General features: G+C 42.8%; 1 protein-coding gene across 2 annotated transcripts in view; it reads right to left on the reverse strand.

Moving 5' to 3' along the window:
* CACNA1D (calcium voltage-gated channel subunit alpha1 D) overlaps window positions 1–16,817 on the reverse strand; it is a 359,630-nt gene that overhangs the window by 148,548 nt on the left and 194,265 nt on the right. For both annotated transcript variants that reach the window (XM_036737725.1, XM_036737724.1), the window contains exon 9: window positions 3,200–3,369. In XM_036737725.1, the coding sequence (XP_036593620.1) occupies window positions 3,200–3,369 (170 nt within the window). The remainder of the gene's footprint in view (window positions 1–3,199; window positions 3,370–16,817) is intronic.

Consider the following 16,817-nt stretch of genomic DNA (forward strand, 5'->3'; position numbering starts at 1 on the left):
CTACGGGGACCGTGGCAAGCATTAAATCTCCTTTGGTTTAAACACTAAAGCCTTCTGAAGAACCAGGAGAACACAAGTTGACTAAAATGACATTAAAAATTTTGAGTCACATTTTATAAACACCGATGCCCCCTTCTTAATTTCTAACATCCAAAGAACATATCGATTTTCTTTGAATGTAACTGAATATTTCTTTATAAAACCCTGGGCTGATATGAAACAAATATACAACTTGTCACTATGCATTCTAGGGCTTCCCTGAAACCAATGGTGAATCCCCTGCTGGTTAGTCTCTCCCTCTCTGGGGTCATTTTGCCCAACTACAAGTGGGTATGTAGCTCTACAGACAAAAGTTCCTTTAAGTATTAGCCTGAGCCATGCCAAAGGTGACCTGTGCATGCCAAACACGAGTTCTGCTGGCAGGACACCAGGACGGTCCCTCACATGGCTTTCCCATCAGCCCTAATCCTGTATCTCAGGATGCAGATATCAGTGCCAAGCATGCCTCTGTTCTCTGTCCTCTTCCTCCTCCCCACTCTTCCAAATCAAGGCCCTGCAAGGGACCTGTCAGACCACAAACACACAGACTCTAGTCTGAAAGCACCTATCCCTTCTTGGAAGAGAGGATTTTCTCCTCTCTTTCTCTTTCTTTTCTTTTTTTAATCCCTTCATTGACTCTTTTCCAAAAGCCTACCCCTCCATTTTCCCCACATCTCCCAAATTAATTTCCTCCAAAGAATCTAGAGACCCTCCCACTGTCTTCCCCAGCCCCACACCGTGTTGCAACAATTGGGACTCAGCCATAAATGAGACAGAACCACACAAGGTCAGGAAACACAGGCCAAAACAAAGGTAAATTATGACCTCTAATTTGCTCCACCATTGTTCTCCATGAACACGTATATTCAAGTCAATCAAAGGCATTGACATAAGGAGAGAAGACTCCATTCCAGGGCACTGCAGCAAATGGCCTCAACCTTCTGGGGGGCTGACTTCCTTAGCCAGGTTCCCAGACCTCTGACAGACTTGTGCTCTTGAAGCACACTGTCTGCCCTTGCTGCCAACTGCACAAATCACAAATGTTTCAGCCACGCTTCTCCAGGCCTTTCAGCAGGAAGAAGAAAATCCTGTCCCCTGGAAATGCACAGCACTGTTTCTGTGGTCAAGAAATATCTGGGCTGACAACAGTGATCAATTTTATTGGTTGAATCATCATCAGCCCTGGCTCACTATAAATATTTCTTCTAAGGGGCAGCTGGGTAGCAAAGTGGGTAGAGCCCTGGGGCTGGAGTCAGGAAGACCCGAATTTAAATCCAACCTCAGACACTGACTAGCTGTGTGACCCTGGGCATGTCACTTATCCTCAGTCTGCCTCAGTTTGCTCAACTATAAAATGAGGATAATGGCAACACTTATTCCCAGGGTTGTTGAGAGAGGATGAGATAATAACTCATTGTGGAAGCACTTTACATAAATGCCAGCCATTGCCACCATCATTATTCCAGGGATGCGAGACCCCTGCTAGGCTGAGTCCTAAAGTTTGTATCACTCCTTCTTCCTCCCTTGCCTAAATCAGTGGCCAGTGATGGATGAGAGGAGATTTCTCAGCCTCTACTGGGCTACATCCCAGCCTCTTCCATGTGTACATCCTGGGGCCTCCCAGCACAACCTTGGCCCCTTAAAGGCAGGGGCAATTTCTCTCTGCGTTTATGTGCCCAGGGTCCAGCCCCCAGTACACAGAAGGTGCTTCATAAATGTCTACGGGCTGGCTCATCACTTGCCTCCCACCCAAGTCACCTTCCCCCAGGCCATGGGTGCTACTTTGACGAGGGACCAGATCTTGGTTCAGCTCTTGCCTCTGACTCATATGTGAGCATTACAAAGAATGAAACACTTCCTAAGTGCCGGCTCTGTGTCTGGGGACACAGGAAGAAAAGGCTAGATGTACCCTCTTCCTCTCAAGGCACTCATAAGTCAGGCCTGGGGCCCAGGACAGGGTGGCAAGTCCTGAGGGACATTCGTTTCCTCAGCAGAACTGTAGTTGGTGACTTAGGTGGAGCCATAGTGCATAGAGTGCCAGGCCTGGAGTCAGAAAGACTCATCTTCCTGAGTTCAAATCCAGTCTCAGACACTTACGAGCTGTGTGACCTTGGGCAAATCACTTAATAACCTGTTTGCCTCAGTTTCCTCATTTGTAAAATGAGTTGGAGGAAGTGGCAAATTGCTCCAGTATCTTTGTCAGGAAAACCCCAAAACAGGTCACAGAGGGTCTACATGACCAAAAACAACTAAACAACAACAACAATGCTGCCCATCCAAGTAAAGTCATGCCACTTACTGCCATGGAGGATGCCCAGAGAACCAGCCTCACAAGGTGATCATGAGCCTCAAATGAATTAGCTATATTGAGCACTTTGTAGCACTTAGAGCACATACAAATGTCAACTCTTTATCTCATTTTTCTCATGATTCTTCCAAGTCCACCTCGGGTACTATAAGCTATGCTGCCTGAGGGACAAAAGCACGTGACCGTTGCCTACAGAGTAGTACCGCTAACTCACACCTGAAGGAAATCATCCTTTTTCCAGGTCTGACCCCGGTTTCATTTATCCACTCAAAGGGCCCAAGGTGACCAGGGCTCTACATACAAACTAGCCACAGCAATGATTTTGCCAGACATCTGGTCAGGGAAAAAAGAAGAAAAGTTTAGCTTAGTCACCAAGACAAATGGTACCCGCCTCTCACATCTCTCTCAAAAATAAAGTCACATAATAATAAAAATAATTGCTTATAGGATATATAATTCTTTATAATTGTTGAAGTACTTTCACATGCATTATCTGATAATGTATCTCCCCAAATTGAAATTCAAAACAAAGGGAGTTTAAAATGTAAAACCAGAGTGAATAGAAGGAAGAGAAAGGACACCCTGAGGGGTAATATGACAGCACACATCTCTGACACCGGTGAGGAAAACCATACGTGTGTGTGTGTGTGTGTGTGTGTGTGTGTGTGTGTGTGTGAATGCGTGTGTGTGTGTGTGTGTGTGTGTGTGTGTGTGTGTGTGCTTGCGTGTGTGTGTGTGTGTGTGTGTGTGTGTGTGTGTGTGTGTGTGTGCACTCGAATACATCTTCAGGGTAGCAAGCTTCCTACTGAATTCAGCCTCTCCCAGGTCAGGAGCAGGAAGACTGATACTCACTGTTTCGTTTGTTCTCATCTCCCCCTTCATCCTCGTTCTCGGGGTCGATGTCTTCCGCTTGAGTTATCCAATCCAAGTAGCCCTTCAAATCCTCTTCAAGTTGTTGCTTCTCACGGAGTTTCTGGAAGTCTCCCCGGGCTTTGGCCTTTTCTCTTTCCTTTGAAAACTCTCTAGGACACAAAGAGAAGAGTCATCAATCAGGACATGTTTGGAATTACAAATTAGAAAACAGCAGGACACACACACACACACACAACATTGCAAAGTGGAGCAAGTACAACTGAGCACTGGACATGGTGCTGATTTCTTCACATTAAAGAGAAGCAGAGAAAACAGAGCACAACAAAGCAAACATGCCTCATTTCTCAGAAAATGATGTCTTTTCACAAATTAATTCCATGTCTAAGTCTTAGCCAGGGTCCCAGATGCAGCCACTGAGGGCTTTCCCTCATCTTCCCCTGGGGCCTCCATTTCCCCAGCATCCTCCCCTCTATCTCAGAGCCTGTCACTGGAAAAAGACTCTTCAGAGAAAGGCCAACGGATGCTGGCCTTTGGCTCAAGGAGAAGGTGTACTCAGAGCACAGAAATGGGGGCTCTTTGAATGCCCTATCAGAGGACAAGGGAATTTGGGAGTGGACTCTGCCTCAGGACTTTCTAACAGGGAGACTAATTCCTAGGAATGCTTGACAGCAAAAAGGCAGCTCCCTGAATGCCCATGGGCAGTGAGAGGCCAGGAGAGACTCTCTTCATGCCAAACAAGCCTTCCTAGGTTAGGGGAAAATTTATTTATATGTCCTTTTAGGCCATACACTGTTGTGACACTAAGTTCACAGGGGAGCAATTACTTTTGACTACTGTATGGTACCAGCTTTCAATTTTGTGAGGATCTCTGTGTGCAAAATTCTGCATTTGCCTAGGCAAATGAAGAGTAAGGTGGATAATTACCCAGTTTTCATATTCAAGCAGCCACCTGCACTGTCAACCAGGAAGTTTTGCAGGAGCCACGAGATAGGATCCAGAATTTAGTGCCCACAATGTTCTAAGTGCAGCCTTCTCCTCAGGGAGCTTCAAGACAGACTGACACCACTGTGGCGGTGAGCTCTCTGCTTTCTGCCCTTCCTCAAGCTAGTCAACTTTTTCTGAGATTCTGGATACCCAACACTGAAATTAATAAATGGCTGAGAAGCAAAAACAACCTCTCCAGAAAAAAAAACTGATTAACCAGCTGAACCCCAAGCCTCCTAAATGGCCTGGCTGGTTAAGGGCTGTGCAGCCCTAGCAGCAGCTTTCTGAGCATTCCCAGTAATGAGGCCTGTGGTTAAGAAAAGAAAAACAAAACATCACTGTCTCACTGTGTTCCTGTCTGCTAACCCACAGAACACTTTGGCCCAGGACAGCCTGGGCATTTGCCTCCACAAAGGCCTTTCATGGGAACATACCCATCCTATCTTCAAGTGATGGCAAGTCCATTTCATGACCATGAAAAGATGGTTGTAAACTGGACAAATGAGATCACCACCTAGAAACACTCAGTAGACACTAAGTTCTGCTGTGCTGTTAAACCAAACCAGGAGTAACCAAGACACAAACTGACATCTCTGGAGAAATAAGACATCCCTCAGGGATCTTAGGGGAAGAGATCTTCTGGGTTGTGTGAAATCTAGTCTTCACTGTCCCAAAGAAACTAAAGGCTCATGATAGCTAGGATATATAGAGTCTTCTATGGGCAGCTAGGTGGCACAGTGGATAGAGTGCTGGCCCTGGCCTCAGGAAGACTCATCTTCCCAAGTTCAAATCCAGCCTCAGACAGTTACTAGTTGTGTGACCCTGGGCAAGTCACTTAATACCCTGTTCACTTCAGTTTCATCATCTGTAAAATGAGCTGGAGAAGGAAATGGCAAACCACTCCGGTATCTTTGCCAAAGAAAACCCCAAATGGTCACAAGTTAGACGTGACTGAAACGACTCAGCAACTCTAACACCGTAGAGTCTTCTGGCTTCTTGAAAGTTGGCAAAAAAAAAGACTGAGACCTCCATTAATTCATCAAAATATTCACCCAAAAGAAACCACTCCTAAATATCTCTCATTCACATTCCTGAGCAACAATACAAAGATTCCTAGCCAAGTGTCAAAAACAGAAACAGTCCAATGTATAATTTATCCCCCTGCCCCCTAAAAAAAATCATGTCTTGAACAACTATTCTTCAATCCTATTAGTCACCAGAACACATCACTGTATAAAATTTGAATCTCTACACATGACCTGGATAGTTTCATGCTATATTTAGTACCTGATCTAATTTTGTTATGACTAATAAACTATGCTAAAGATGGAAAAAATAGTCACCTTATTGAAAGAGGATTACAAAGAAAACTTTCACTTCCCATGTTATCCTTTCTAGATGAAATGCAGAACACCTTCCCCCTTCCACCCCTCCTCCTTGCCCTGATGCAAGGGGTGGGTGATTATTTTGGAAAGTTCTAGTTCTAATGATGGCAAAGCAAAGGAACACATGTGAGCTAACTACAGCACACATTTCTGTAAAACACAAGGCATTCCAAACAATTCATTTCAGACTGATGCATAATCCCTTAGAATTCATTCTGACATGATCAAAAGGCAAAGTTCACTGTAAGAGGTGGGATAGCCTGGACATATATGTATGGGACAAGAGAGAGGAGACTCAATAACATATTCCTCTGCTCTTTTGGGTGCCCTGGATGCAGATTATAGTATAATGTGGTCTCTGGCCATTCTAGTATGGAGGGTAGGGAGGGAGAGGGGTCTTAACCTGGTATCCATGAATTTTAAAAAATACTTTGATAACTATATTTCAATATAATTGATTTCCTTTGTAGCTCCTATATATTTTATTTAATGCATTTTAAAATGTTGTTCTAAGAAGGGAGTCTTAGAATAAAAGGCTTTATCAGCCACAAGTGTCTGGGACACCAATGAGTCTAAGAATCTCTACTCTAAAGGGTATGAAAAAAGAATAAATAAGAAAGGAAATTGCTGGAATTTGCTCAAATATAAAAGAGTGAAAATGTAGGGAGTACAGTAACACTGAAAACATTCTAAGATGCCATAATCTTATTATAGTTGGCAGATTCCTAGAACAAAAGACTCCTGGAAGTATTTTGAGAGGTCAACTAATCTATTCCACTGTCTATGAGCAGGGCAATTCCTAATTTATCCCATGAAGAAAAAAAATCCTATCAGTGAAGTAAGACACATGTTAAAGTCTCAGGACTAGGTTCGATCTAACCTAATAACCACCTTACAGCCCTAGTCCATTTCTTCTTGCCTTGTGGATGGAGGAGCAGTCAGACCATTCCCAGCACTTCAGACACAGTCCACAGGAAAGTCAGAGGAAATCTATCTACTCTCACTCACACCTGAAACATAAGTTGCAGCTCTAGCTTAATGTCAAAGTTCTTTTCTCATTGCCCATGATTAAATGAATCACTACTTAGGGCTAAAAAAAACCATTGTTTTAATAAGTAAACATGTTTGATTTCAAATACTACCTATCTTAGTGAAGCTAATGCAATTTTCTGTACAAAAGAGCATCCTTCACAAGACCATTCTTTTCATACTGAAGAGTCTTGGTGTCTGCTTTAACTCTTGACATTGGAGCAAACTCCTCCAATTTGTTTTTCCTCTCTCATGCCCTATTCATTTTTAGAGATCTGGCAGGTTCATATTTGGACCCTATCCAAGGAGATGGAGTTAATACCAAATAACTTTAAGGGGCCTGAGGACATAGTCTCAAGGATGGTAATATTACTATATTTGCTTTCTTTAAAAAAACTATTTCAGATACATGCTGATGACAAGAGAAGGAATTTTAACAAAGAAAACCAACCTACAATGTAGAAATCCAGTTTATTTAAACCTCAATATGTTCTCGTTCTTATCTTCCATTCCCTTTATTCAATCTGACATCACTCCAAACACATGTCCATTTTCTCTCCAGCCAAGATGCAGCGCTCCAGAAACTCCCAGAGACTCTGAGCACAGCCTCTCTCCCCACTCAAATGCATCCTGCTGTGGCTACCAAAATAATATCCTTAAAATTCTGTCATCATTATGTTATTCTCCTACTCAGGATTCTAGATAACTCCCAACTGGTAAAAAAAATCAAGTCCAGAATCTTGTCTGGTGTTCACAGATCATCATAATTTGGCCCCAGACTCTGTTCAACATTATTCCCTACTTCTCCCCCACACCCCATCTAATATAATCAGCAATTCTCAGGCCTGCTCTCTAAAGATTTCCCCATCTTATAGCCAGCTCTACTGTGAACTCTGGAACCTTACTCCACTAATAACATTCCCTATGCCTTCAAGCTTTTCAACCAACTTGCTCTTGCTTTAAGCAAGCCCAGCTCTCCCCCAGGACACCCAAATCCCTTGAAACCTCCATTGGAGGGCACTCTCACTTTCCCTACCTCAGTGGGCAAGTAGGAATGGCATACTGCCATTTCCAGACCATTCTTCCACCACCATCTCTCAATGACCTTTCCTCTTGAAGGTCATGAAATCTGTGTGGACAAACTACTCTTCCTAGCCTTCTTACTGTTACCCACTGACCATTTTCTGTTTCTTCTTTGTAAAATGGAGGTATCTATCTAATAAGATGATTGTGAGTGACAGGTGCTGTTCTGGGCCTTTGCTCGGTGATTTCCTCCATGTGCATGGCTTCATGTGTCATCTCCACCCAGATGACAACCCTTTAAGCTCTATCTCCAGCCCAAACTCTCCACAGTACTCTGGCTTTCCAAATGTCCGCTCTATTTCATTAGGTAGACCTTGTACCAGCATCTCAAACTTGGTCAGTTCAACACTGCGCTCATAGTCTTCCCCATAACTGAACCGTCCTCTGTACTTCCATATTTCTTTAGGAGCGATCACCATTCTCCCAATGACTTAGCTTTGACCCTCTCAGTCTCCTTTAACTTCAGCTTCCCTCCTAATCCCTCTAGCCAATCACTTACTAAGGCCTATCAATTCTCTGTTCCTATTATCTCTCATATCCATCTTCTTCTCTCCCTTCATGCCATGACCCTACTTCAGGACCTCAAAATCTCTTCCCCAATAGCCTAAAAGGTTTCCCTGATCTAGTGCTCCTTAATCAGCTGTTCCCTCTCCCTATTCCTTTGCCCAGCTGTCAAATCACTCTGAAAGCACAGAGATTATTCTATTATCCCCCTGCTCAGCAATCTTCAGTGGCTCTCTCTCCATTCTTACTAGGAAAAAACATGGAGCCTATGCCTGGGTCCTCAGAATGCTCTAATCCACCTTTCAAGAATTACTTCCCACAACTCCCCGTCATACACTTCCCATTCCGGGTATACACTTTCTCTCTGGGAAAACTTCCTAATAATGAGACCTGCCCAAAAGTGGAATGGGGGCATGTTCCTCCTCCTTAGAAGTCCTAAAGTAGAGGCTGGGCAGCCCCTTGTCAGGTACATTACGGCAAGGCTTCCATCAGTTCTAGTGGTTCTCAAAGTGTGATTGAGGGACCCCAGGTGATTACTAAGACCCTTTCAAGAGTTCTGAAAGGTAAAAACTATTCTCAAAATAATATTAAAATGTTTTTATTACTAATACATATCAGTAGACATAACCAATATAAACAAAAACTCTGAGGGGAGAAATGTATGTCCTCAGAAAATTTTTAAGAGTGTGGAGCGGTGTTGAAACCAAGAAGTTGGAGAACTGGAGCTTTAGTTCAGGGGTCAGACTAAGTGGCTGCTGAGGTCTCTCCCAACTGTCTGAGTCCAGTCTTCTCCTTAGCTCAGTCCTTCAAAATCCTCTACACCCTTTCCTTGTTTGCCCGGGTGGAAGGGTTTTCTTACTCCTCAAATATTCCTAGAGTGAACCTCTCCTATTTGTATCATCCTTATCTCCATACAGGTAGTATTCCTTGGTTACAGGGCTCATGGCGTTTTAGTTTTTGTAGATGCTTAGCAAAGGTTAAAACAAATTGAGACCTATCTTCTCAGACAGTTTTCAAAACCCCTAAAAATGTGAGCTCTAATTATTCCATTGGCTCACAGTAGTCTCTCCTCCCCATCCACTGCCATCATCCCCAAGGATTCCCATGTCACTGTTAACGAGTCCCCCTTCCAACAAACTGTCCTTTTAATTCCTTAACTCCCTCAATACAATGACTTCTTCCCTTGACCCCACTGCTTCCTACTTATTCCAGGACCTAACTAGGTTTCGGTCACTCTGCCCCCAGCACCTTCAGTTTCTTCTTTGTCAGTGGCTCTTTTTATGTGCTTACAAAGATGTTGAAGTTCACCCCCATCCTAAAAAAAAGCTTCCCCTTAACCTTTTTATCCCAACCAGCTCTGGTCTCATTTCTCTCCTCCCCTTCACTATTAATCTCAACAAAGGTTATACCTGCCACCTCCCTTCCTCACCACTCACTGTCTCTGAAACTCTTACAATTAGGTTTCCACCTCCATCACTCTCTCAGGTCATCTTCGACTACTTCAATGGCCTTTCTAGCAGCCATCATTCTTTGCTATTTTTGACATAGCTGTCCACTACCTCCCCTGTCCTGCTACCTCTACAATGGTTTCTCTTCTATCTCCTTTCCTGGCAACTTGATTATTTTCCTGACTTCTTAAAATGGGTTTTTCCCAAGTTTGTCCTCAAATCTTTTTTAATCTCTTCTGAGGATGGCAGCATGACAGATACACTGGGTGCAGACTTTTGGCTGAGTCCAAGTTTTACAGAACAAATCCTTTTATTAAGGGGATTTGTTCTGTACAGTTTGGATTCAGTCAACAGGCCTCATTTGAGGATCCAGAGGGCCAAATGTGGCCTCAAGGCCAAAGGTTCCCCACCCCTGCACTAGACATTAGAAATAGCAATGGCTCTAGATTAAGAAGAATGAAGTTAAAACTTGTCTGTGCCTCTTACTGTCTGGATAACTGTGGTGGGCCTCAGTTTTCTTATCTGTAAATTTGAGGTTACACTGGATGGCCTCTGAGGTGCCTTCTAGTTCTGATATCTATAATTCTAAAAGCCTACAGCCCTGACCAGCCTCCTGAGTCATACCTAGTTTCCCCAGTTGGCCCAAGGACATCTCCACCTGGATGTCCCCCCAACGTCTGTCTCAAGGTCATCATGCCCAGACCTGAGCTTCTCATTTTCCCAAAGCCTGAGTTCTTCCTTCTATTTCTGCCTGTGGAGCTATCTAGACAGCCAGGTCTGAAACCTCCTGAGCCCCTTTGCTGATTTCTTCTCCCTTATTTCTTGCCCTTGGTCTGTTCCTAAGCACCCCCCTCAATGTCTCAGAGCCGCTTCCTCTGCTCTACCTCCACTGTCATGAGTCTAGTACAGGACATCATTACCATATGCTGGAACTATTGCAATTCTCTCCTACTAAGTCTCACCTCTGATCTATTCAGAAATTTTAAGGGTCTGACCAATGCCTACCAAGTTCAAATTTCTTTGCTTAGCTACTGAAGGCCTTTCACAATATTCTATCACTCTGCCTATAGATCAAAGGTTCTTATATGGGGTTCATGAATAGATTTCTTGGATGGGAAAAATTGCATCTTTATTTTCATTAATCTCTAACTAAAATTTAGTAGTTCCTTCAATTATTTAAAATTATGACTCTGAGAAAGGGTCCATAGGCTTTACCAGACTGCCAAAGGGGTCTGTGACAAAACCCAACCCAACCTGTTTAGAGCCCCATATCACAAACTCTATGATTCGGCCACAGTATTGACCATCTTCTCCAAACTGATCATGTAGCCTCTGTCTCCTTGATTTTCCTCAAGCTTTTCCCTTTTCCTAGAATGTCCCTCTTCTTTGTGCCTGATGACTTCCTACCCAACCCATCTAACTACAATCATACATCCCCAACTCTGGGAAAATTTGCCTGATCTCTCAGTTTAAGGGCAGGCTTTTTCTTTAGATCTCACCATATACTTTGTTCCATCACTGACTAATGCACTTATCATGTAATGAGGACTGTGGGTTATTATGGTTATCTGTGCTTGTGGCACAGGAACCCTATACATAGAAGGTACTTAATAAATGTTTTTGAAAGACTTGAATGATGACTACTTTCTTGGAGTCTCCTGTGCTTATTAATTCAGCCAAACTGACAACATGTGAAAAAATGGTTTCTGTGTTAGAACACACATGTGCTAATAATTTTGTAAGAAAAGATGAGTTTTCTATTACCCACAGAAAGGGGAATCTCAGAGTTGGAAGATAACTAAGAAGTCACCCAATCTGATCTGTAACTGAGCAGCAATCCTCTCTACAACATTACTGATAAATGGCCATCCAGAGCCTCCACCTGAAGACCGACAGAGATGGGGACCTCACTACATCCCAAAGCAGTCCACTCCACCAATTGCTCCTTGTCTCACCATCTGTTACCAAGCAGAATAAATCTAATCTCTCCAACATGCCTGAATCTTTCAAATGTCTGAATATAGCTAGCATGGAAGTTCTTTTTCTAGTTAAATAACTGTAGATCCTTCAATCAACATGCACATAGTCGTTTTGAGTCCCCTTACACTGCTGAGGACCAGTTAAGCTCAGGCTCTACCTCATCAACATCCTTCAAATGTGATGCCCCAAACTGGATACAATACTCCAAAAGTGTTCTGACCAAGGTAGAGCACAGTGACACCATCACCTCCCTCAATCTGAACATTATTCTTCTATTAATGCAAACAAAGATAGGAAGCACGGGTTCTTTGGGCTGTGACATCATTTTGGTTATTCCTAATGAATTTGTAGGCCACTCAACTCCCAGATATAATCAAACATTAATGAAGGTCCTATCATCAGGTCATGCTATACTGGACTGAGAGTGCTGCACCTACATGTCAGGAAGACAAATCCTACTGTTTAAATCCTACTGTTCCTGGGCCTTAGTTTCCTCATCTAAAAATGGGGATAATCCTACCTACTGCATAGAGTTGCTGTGAAGCTCCAGTGAAGTAAGGGGTACAGAACGCTTTGCAAACTCTCCTGGGATATAAGAATATTAGCTGCGCGTCATTTTTATTACCTGAGATCAGTAAGTGAGGGAGAGCTGGACATGAGGAAGTTCCCAAGTCCTGGACAGCAGCTCACCTTGCTAGGCCACTCTGCAAGAGGCTCTTCCATTTTCTCATCTAAACTGAAGATAATCCCTGCCCCAAGGACCTCGGATGACTCTGGCAACTCATAGAAACAGCCGTGGACTAGAAATGAGGATGTCAAGATTCCTGGTCAGACTATGTCACTAACTATGTGACCCTCAACAAATCGCCAGAGTCATTTCCCCCTCTCTGGGTCTTAGTTTTCTTTTCTGTGACAAGAAGGTGAGAAATCCTGTGATCTTGAAGGAACCTTCCAAATATACAATTCTATGACACTATGAGAATAGAGGTGAAAGCACTAGGAACAATTTTTCCACACTCCACAAAGTTAGAGAGAGTTCATTCTTTTTCTGAAGTAGTTGCATGTTATTCATGTGTTATATCCCTCTAAGAATAGAATCTCCTTATGGGCAAGGTCTGTGTCTGATTTAATTTCCATTTCATACGTGTATGATTCATTTCCTCCTTGTCTCTGAGGATGTAGGCCAGTATGTGGACCTCCACATCTTCTACAAGTATGTCCTCAATGAAGGAACGTGTCTGAGGCAGTCATCCTTCCTGAGCAGGAAGAGGTCTCAACTACACGGAAAATAGGACAGTGCAGAAACCAAGGCAGAGAGATCTGAAGATCACTCAGGTGATAAGTGGCAGGGCAACGGCATGAACCCAAGTCACCTGAGCTGCACTGCCCCCCACCATGGTCCACTCCATGGTAGATTCCTTGGCTGGATCTGAAGGGCTCTCGGGATCTCCTGACACGGCCTCATGACCTGACATCCTCCCCATTAAGCCTTCCATTCTCCCTCTGTTTCTACCAGCTCAACAAAATCAATTTTCCAGTTCAAGGTTGTTGAAAAACCTTCCCTCTGGGTATTTCTTCTTTTCCAGAAGCAATTATTCACTGAAAAATCTCCTTGACAGTTTGACATAACAACAACTTAAAGTTTGCTGCCAACTAATTTATGTACAGCTCCCCAGCAGTGGAAGTATCTTAACAGAGAGAGCAATCTGCCCTTTGGCCTTGCCTCTGTTTGAACTGGCTTTTGATTATGGACCCTATTCAAAAACATTTGCTAGCTCACCATCACCTAAAAGATCACCTTGAAACTTTTCTACCTCGATTTCGAGGTCCTCCCCAATTTAATCCAATAAACACTGATCAAGTGCCTACTGGGTTTGATGTACTGGTCCCTAGCTCATCTTTCCAACCTACACCCTCTTAATAGAAACTTCCTGCTCAAGTCAGACTTGTCGAAACATTGTCCCAAAATACACCTCCACACACTGTCCTGCTTTTGCCAGCTGGCCTGGCCTATCACTCTGTATTGTGCCAAACTCTTTTAATCCCCTCTATTCCTTAAAAGACCAGGTTTTCTTTGACACACCACTTCACTACCCCTCGCTCACAGTGGCTCCCTCTTTATCTCAACTCCTAAAAAAATTACAGCTGTAGGTTTGAGTCGTTCATGACAAATTGCCCTGTCTCCCGTTATTCTTTTATATGCATGTCCTGCCTCTTTAAACTATACCTAAGTCAGTCAGCTAGCATTTATTAAAGGTCTTACTATGTGCCAGATGCTATGGTATGCACTGGAGATTCAAAAAAAGGCAAAAACAGTTCCTACCCTAAATGTAAAGAACTGGAAATATACAAGATGTATGCAAAGCAGAAGAAAGGTCATCTGTGAGATACTTTGCTGGGAGGAAAGGCCCCTAGAAGATGGCTGGGTTCTAGATGAGTGTTGAAGGAACTCGAAGAGCCAGGAGGCAGAGGCAGAGGTGAGGAGCCAGAGTACTCCATGCATTGCACTGTATCTCCTCCTACCTCAGTATCTCTCAGAGTACTTAGCACTAGGAATGCTTAAGAATGGATCAGGTTACCACTGGTCAGGAATGTTGTGGAGGAGGAGGGGGAAAAGGCCAGCTGGCATGGTCTCAAAGCTCCCTTTATACAACTTCCTTATTCCATTGTTCCTCCATCTGAGGGACCTGATATCTCTTAGACTTTCAGCCTTATACTCATTCAAAAAATATTTGTTTAGATTCACATTCACACTACCCTAGGTCCAGCTGCCTTGAAATATCATTCCAGAACTACAAGAACTAAAAATGGTTAGTTTAAAAAGTGTTATAGTAATTAGTATTTTGCGAAACCCTTATCCTTTCTGGGGAAAGCTTCTCCCTTTAAGGTACTGCTCCTTCTGGGGAGGCCATGCCCTTTGTGCAGCAGAAACCTTCAAGACTGTCACCTTCTGCCAGGAAAGGATTGTCAAAGATCCATGGATTTCTTAGTCACTAACTGTAAATATAATATTTCTTATCCAACAAGGTCCTGGCAAACCATAATGCCATAATTCCATACTAACCCTGGTTTCAAGCCATGAAAAAAGGCTTTCTCAACTTTGTACTATTTAGGAAGTCTATTCAGTGCAATGACCAACCACAATTGCAGAGGACTGAGGCAGACACCGCCTTCTGGCAGAGAGGTGACGGACTCAAGATAGACAAGATGCATATTTCTGTACAGGACCAAGTCAGAATTTGTTTTGCTTGACTATGCATATTATCACAAGGGCTTTGTTTTCTTTTTTATTGGGGCGATGGGAGAGAGATAAAAAAATATGCTTGTTAATTTTTTAAAAGCTTTTTTTGCTGCATCCCATAGACAGGGTTTATACTGCATAGTTTATTTTCAATTTCAATATTTGACATAAATCATTCTTTGGTGCCTCAACTACATTGGATTGGGAGGTCTTTGACTGGAAGATGGCCTTCACAAAGGAAAAGGTCTATATCACTTTCCCAAGCTGGAAAAATAAAAATTTTACATTCACACCTATTTTACCACACTGAGAGAAGAATTCAGGGATGGAAACCAGTTTGTGAGAGCACAGTAGAAGATAACCTTTGTTTAGAAACAAAGAAAAATGAGGATGAGGATGAGGATGAGGATGATGATGATAGTTGCTGGTACTAACAGCACAGCTAAGTAAGGAGAGTAGTGTTCTCATTCATTCAATCAGCCAAGAAGTACTGAATAATAAGAAACACCTGTTGTTTGCCAGACACTATGCAAAGAATACACAGAAAAAATGGGGAACACTCCTTGCTACTGAGGAACTTATAGCTGGAGAAGATACACACAGACACACACATACATACACACAGACATACACATATACATGCATACACATACACACACACACCACACATAGACATACAAATAGATACAAGAGATTTAGGGGGAGTAGAGGGGGAAACACTAGCATCTGGGGGAAGGAATTGGGACAAGCTTCATATACAAGATAAAGCATGAGCTGAGTCCTGAAAGGGACTAGGAATCCTTTGAATTAGGGCATCCCAAACAAGGGGGTCTCTGTTCCAAAACCCAGAGATGACAAGTGGAACAATGTGTGTGAGGAAACACAAAAGGTCTACATTCTGTGAGGGTGAAATATAATAATGTTAGAAAGAAAGGAGGGAGCCAGGCTAGGAAGAGTTTTTGATGCCAACCAGAAGAGTTTATATTAGATCATGAAGGTACAAGGGAGATACTGGAGTTCACTGAACATGGGGATATGTTCAAACAGGAGAATCACTTTGGCAGATGTGTGGAGAATGGATTGGAGCAAGACAGACTTGGGGCAGAAAGCCCAATTGGCAGGCCAAGGAAACAGAGGCGGTGAGGAAACTGACCTTCAGGGAGTTAGAGAACTTTAGCTACTCAGTGTCGGAGGTAGGATTTCAAGTGTGGTGGTCCCTTGTTCCTTACATTACAACTATATCTTTGCAAGATGCTTCTATTCATTGCAGACATTAGCTATATTTCTAAACTCCTCTGTGGCACATGGGTCTGTCGCTTATTACAGAAAACAGATCCTAATCTCTACGTGCTGATATTTTTTAAAACAAAACAAAACAAAAACAAAAAATGGTTTTCTTCAAATGGGGGCATAAAAAAAGCTATTTAGATTTTTTATACTGGTTTATACTTCCAGGGTATATCAAATTCAAACTAATAAGCTATATACTCTAAGAAGCCCATATTCCTGAGGAGGAGAAGGCAGCCATCTTTATTTTCCTACATACTTTAAGGTGAAGGCTGAATGAGTCTATGAATGGCATTTCCACTTGGAAAGGGCCACCACACTGCCTTTCTGGAACTTCCTCTTCCAGGACAGAGCAAGAGGCTCCCCACCTTCTGCTACATCTGATTCACTCAGGAGTTTTTCCACTCACTGGTAGTTGAATTTGTTGTTGTTCTTGACTTCAATTAACAAGTGGGAATGTTAGGCAAAGCTAGCTTCACTTTCTAAAACAATTACTTCAATGAATGCAAAGTGTAGGACAAATATCCTATTTCCTGTGGTAGGGGTTTTCATGGGAATAATTTGAATGGACCACTTTCATTAAAGAATTAAGTAGCCTGCCTTTTATAAGCCTGCAATCAATTAATAACTACTAATCCATAATTGGTGACTAAGGC

This window comes from Trichosurus vulpecula, chromosome 9 (genome assembly GCF_011100635.1).
Source record: "Trichosurus vulpecula isolate mTriVul1 chromosome 9, mTriVul1.pri, whole genome shotgun sequence".
Lineage (NCBI taxonomy): Eukaryota > Metazoa > Chordata > Mammalia > Diprotodontia > Phalangeridae > Trichosurus > Trichosurus vulpecula.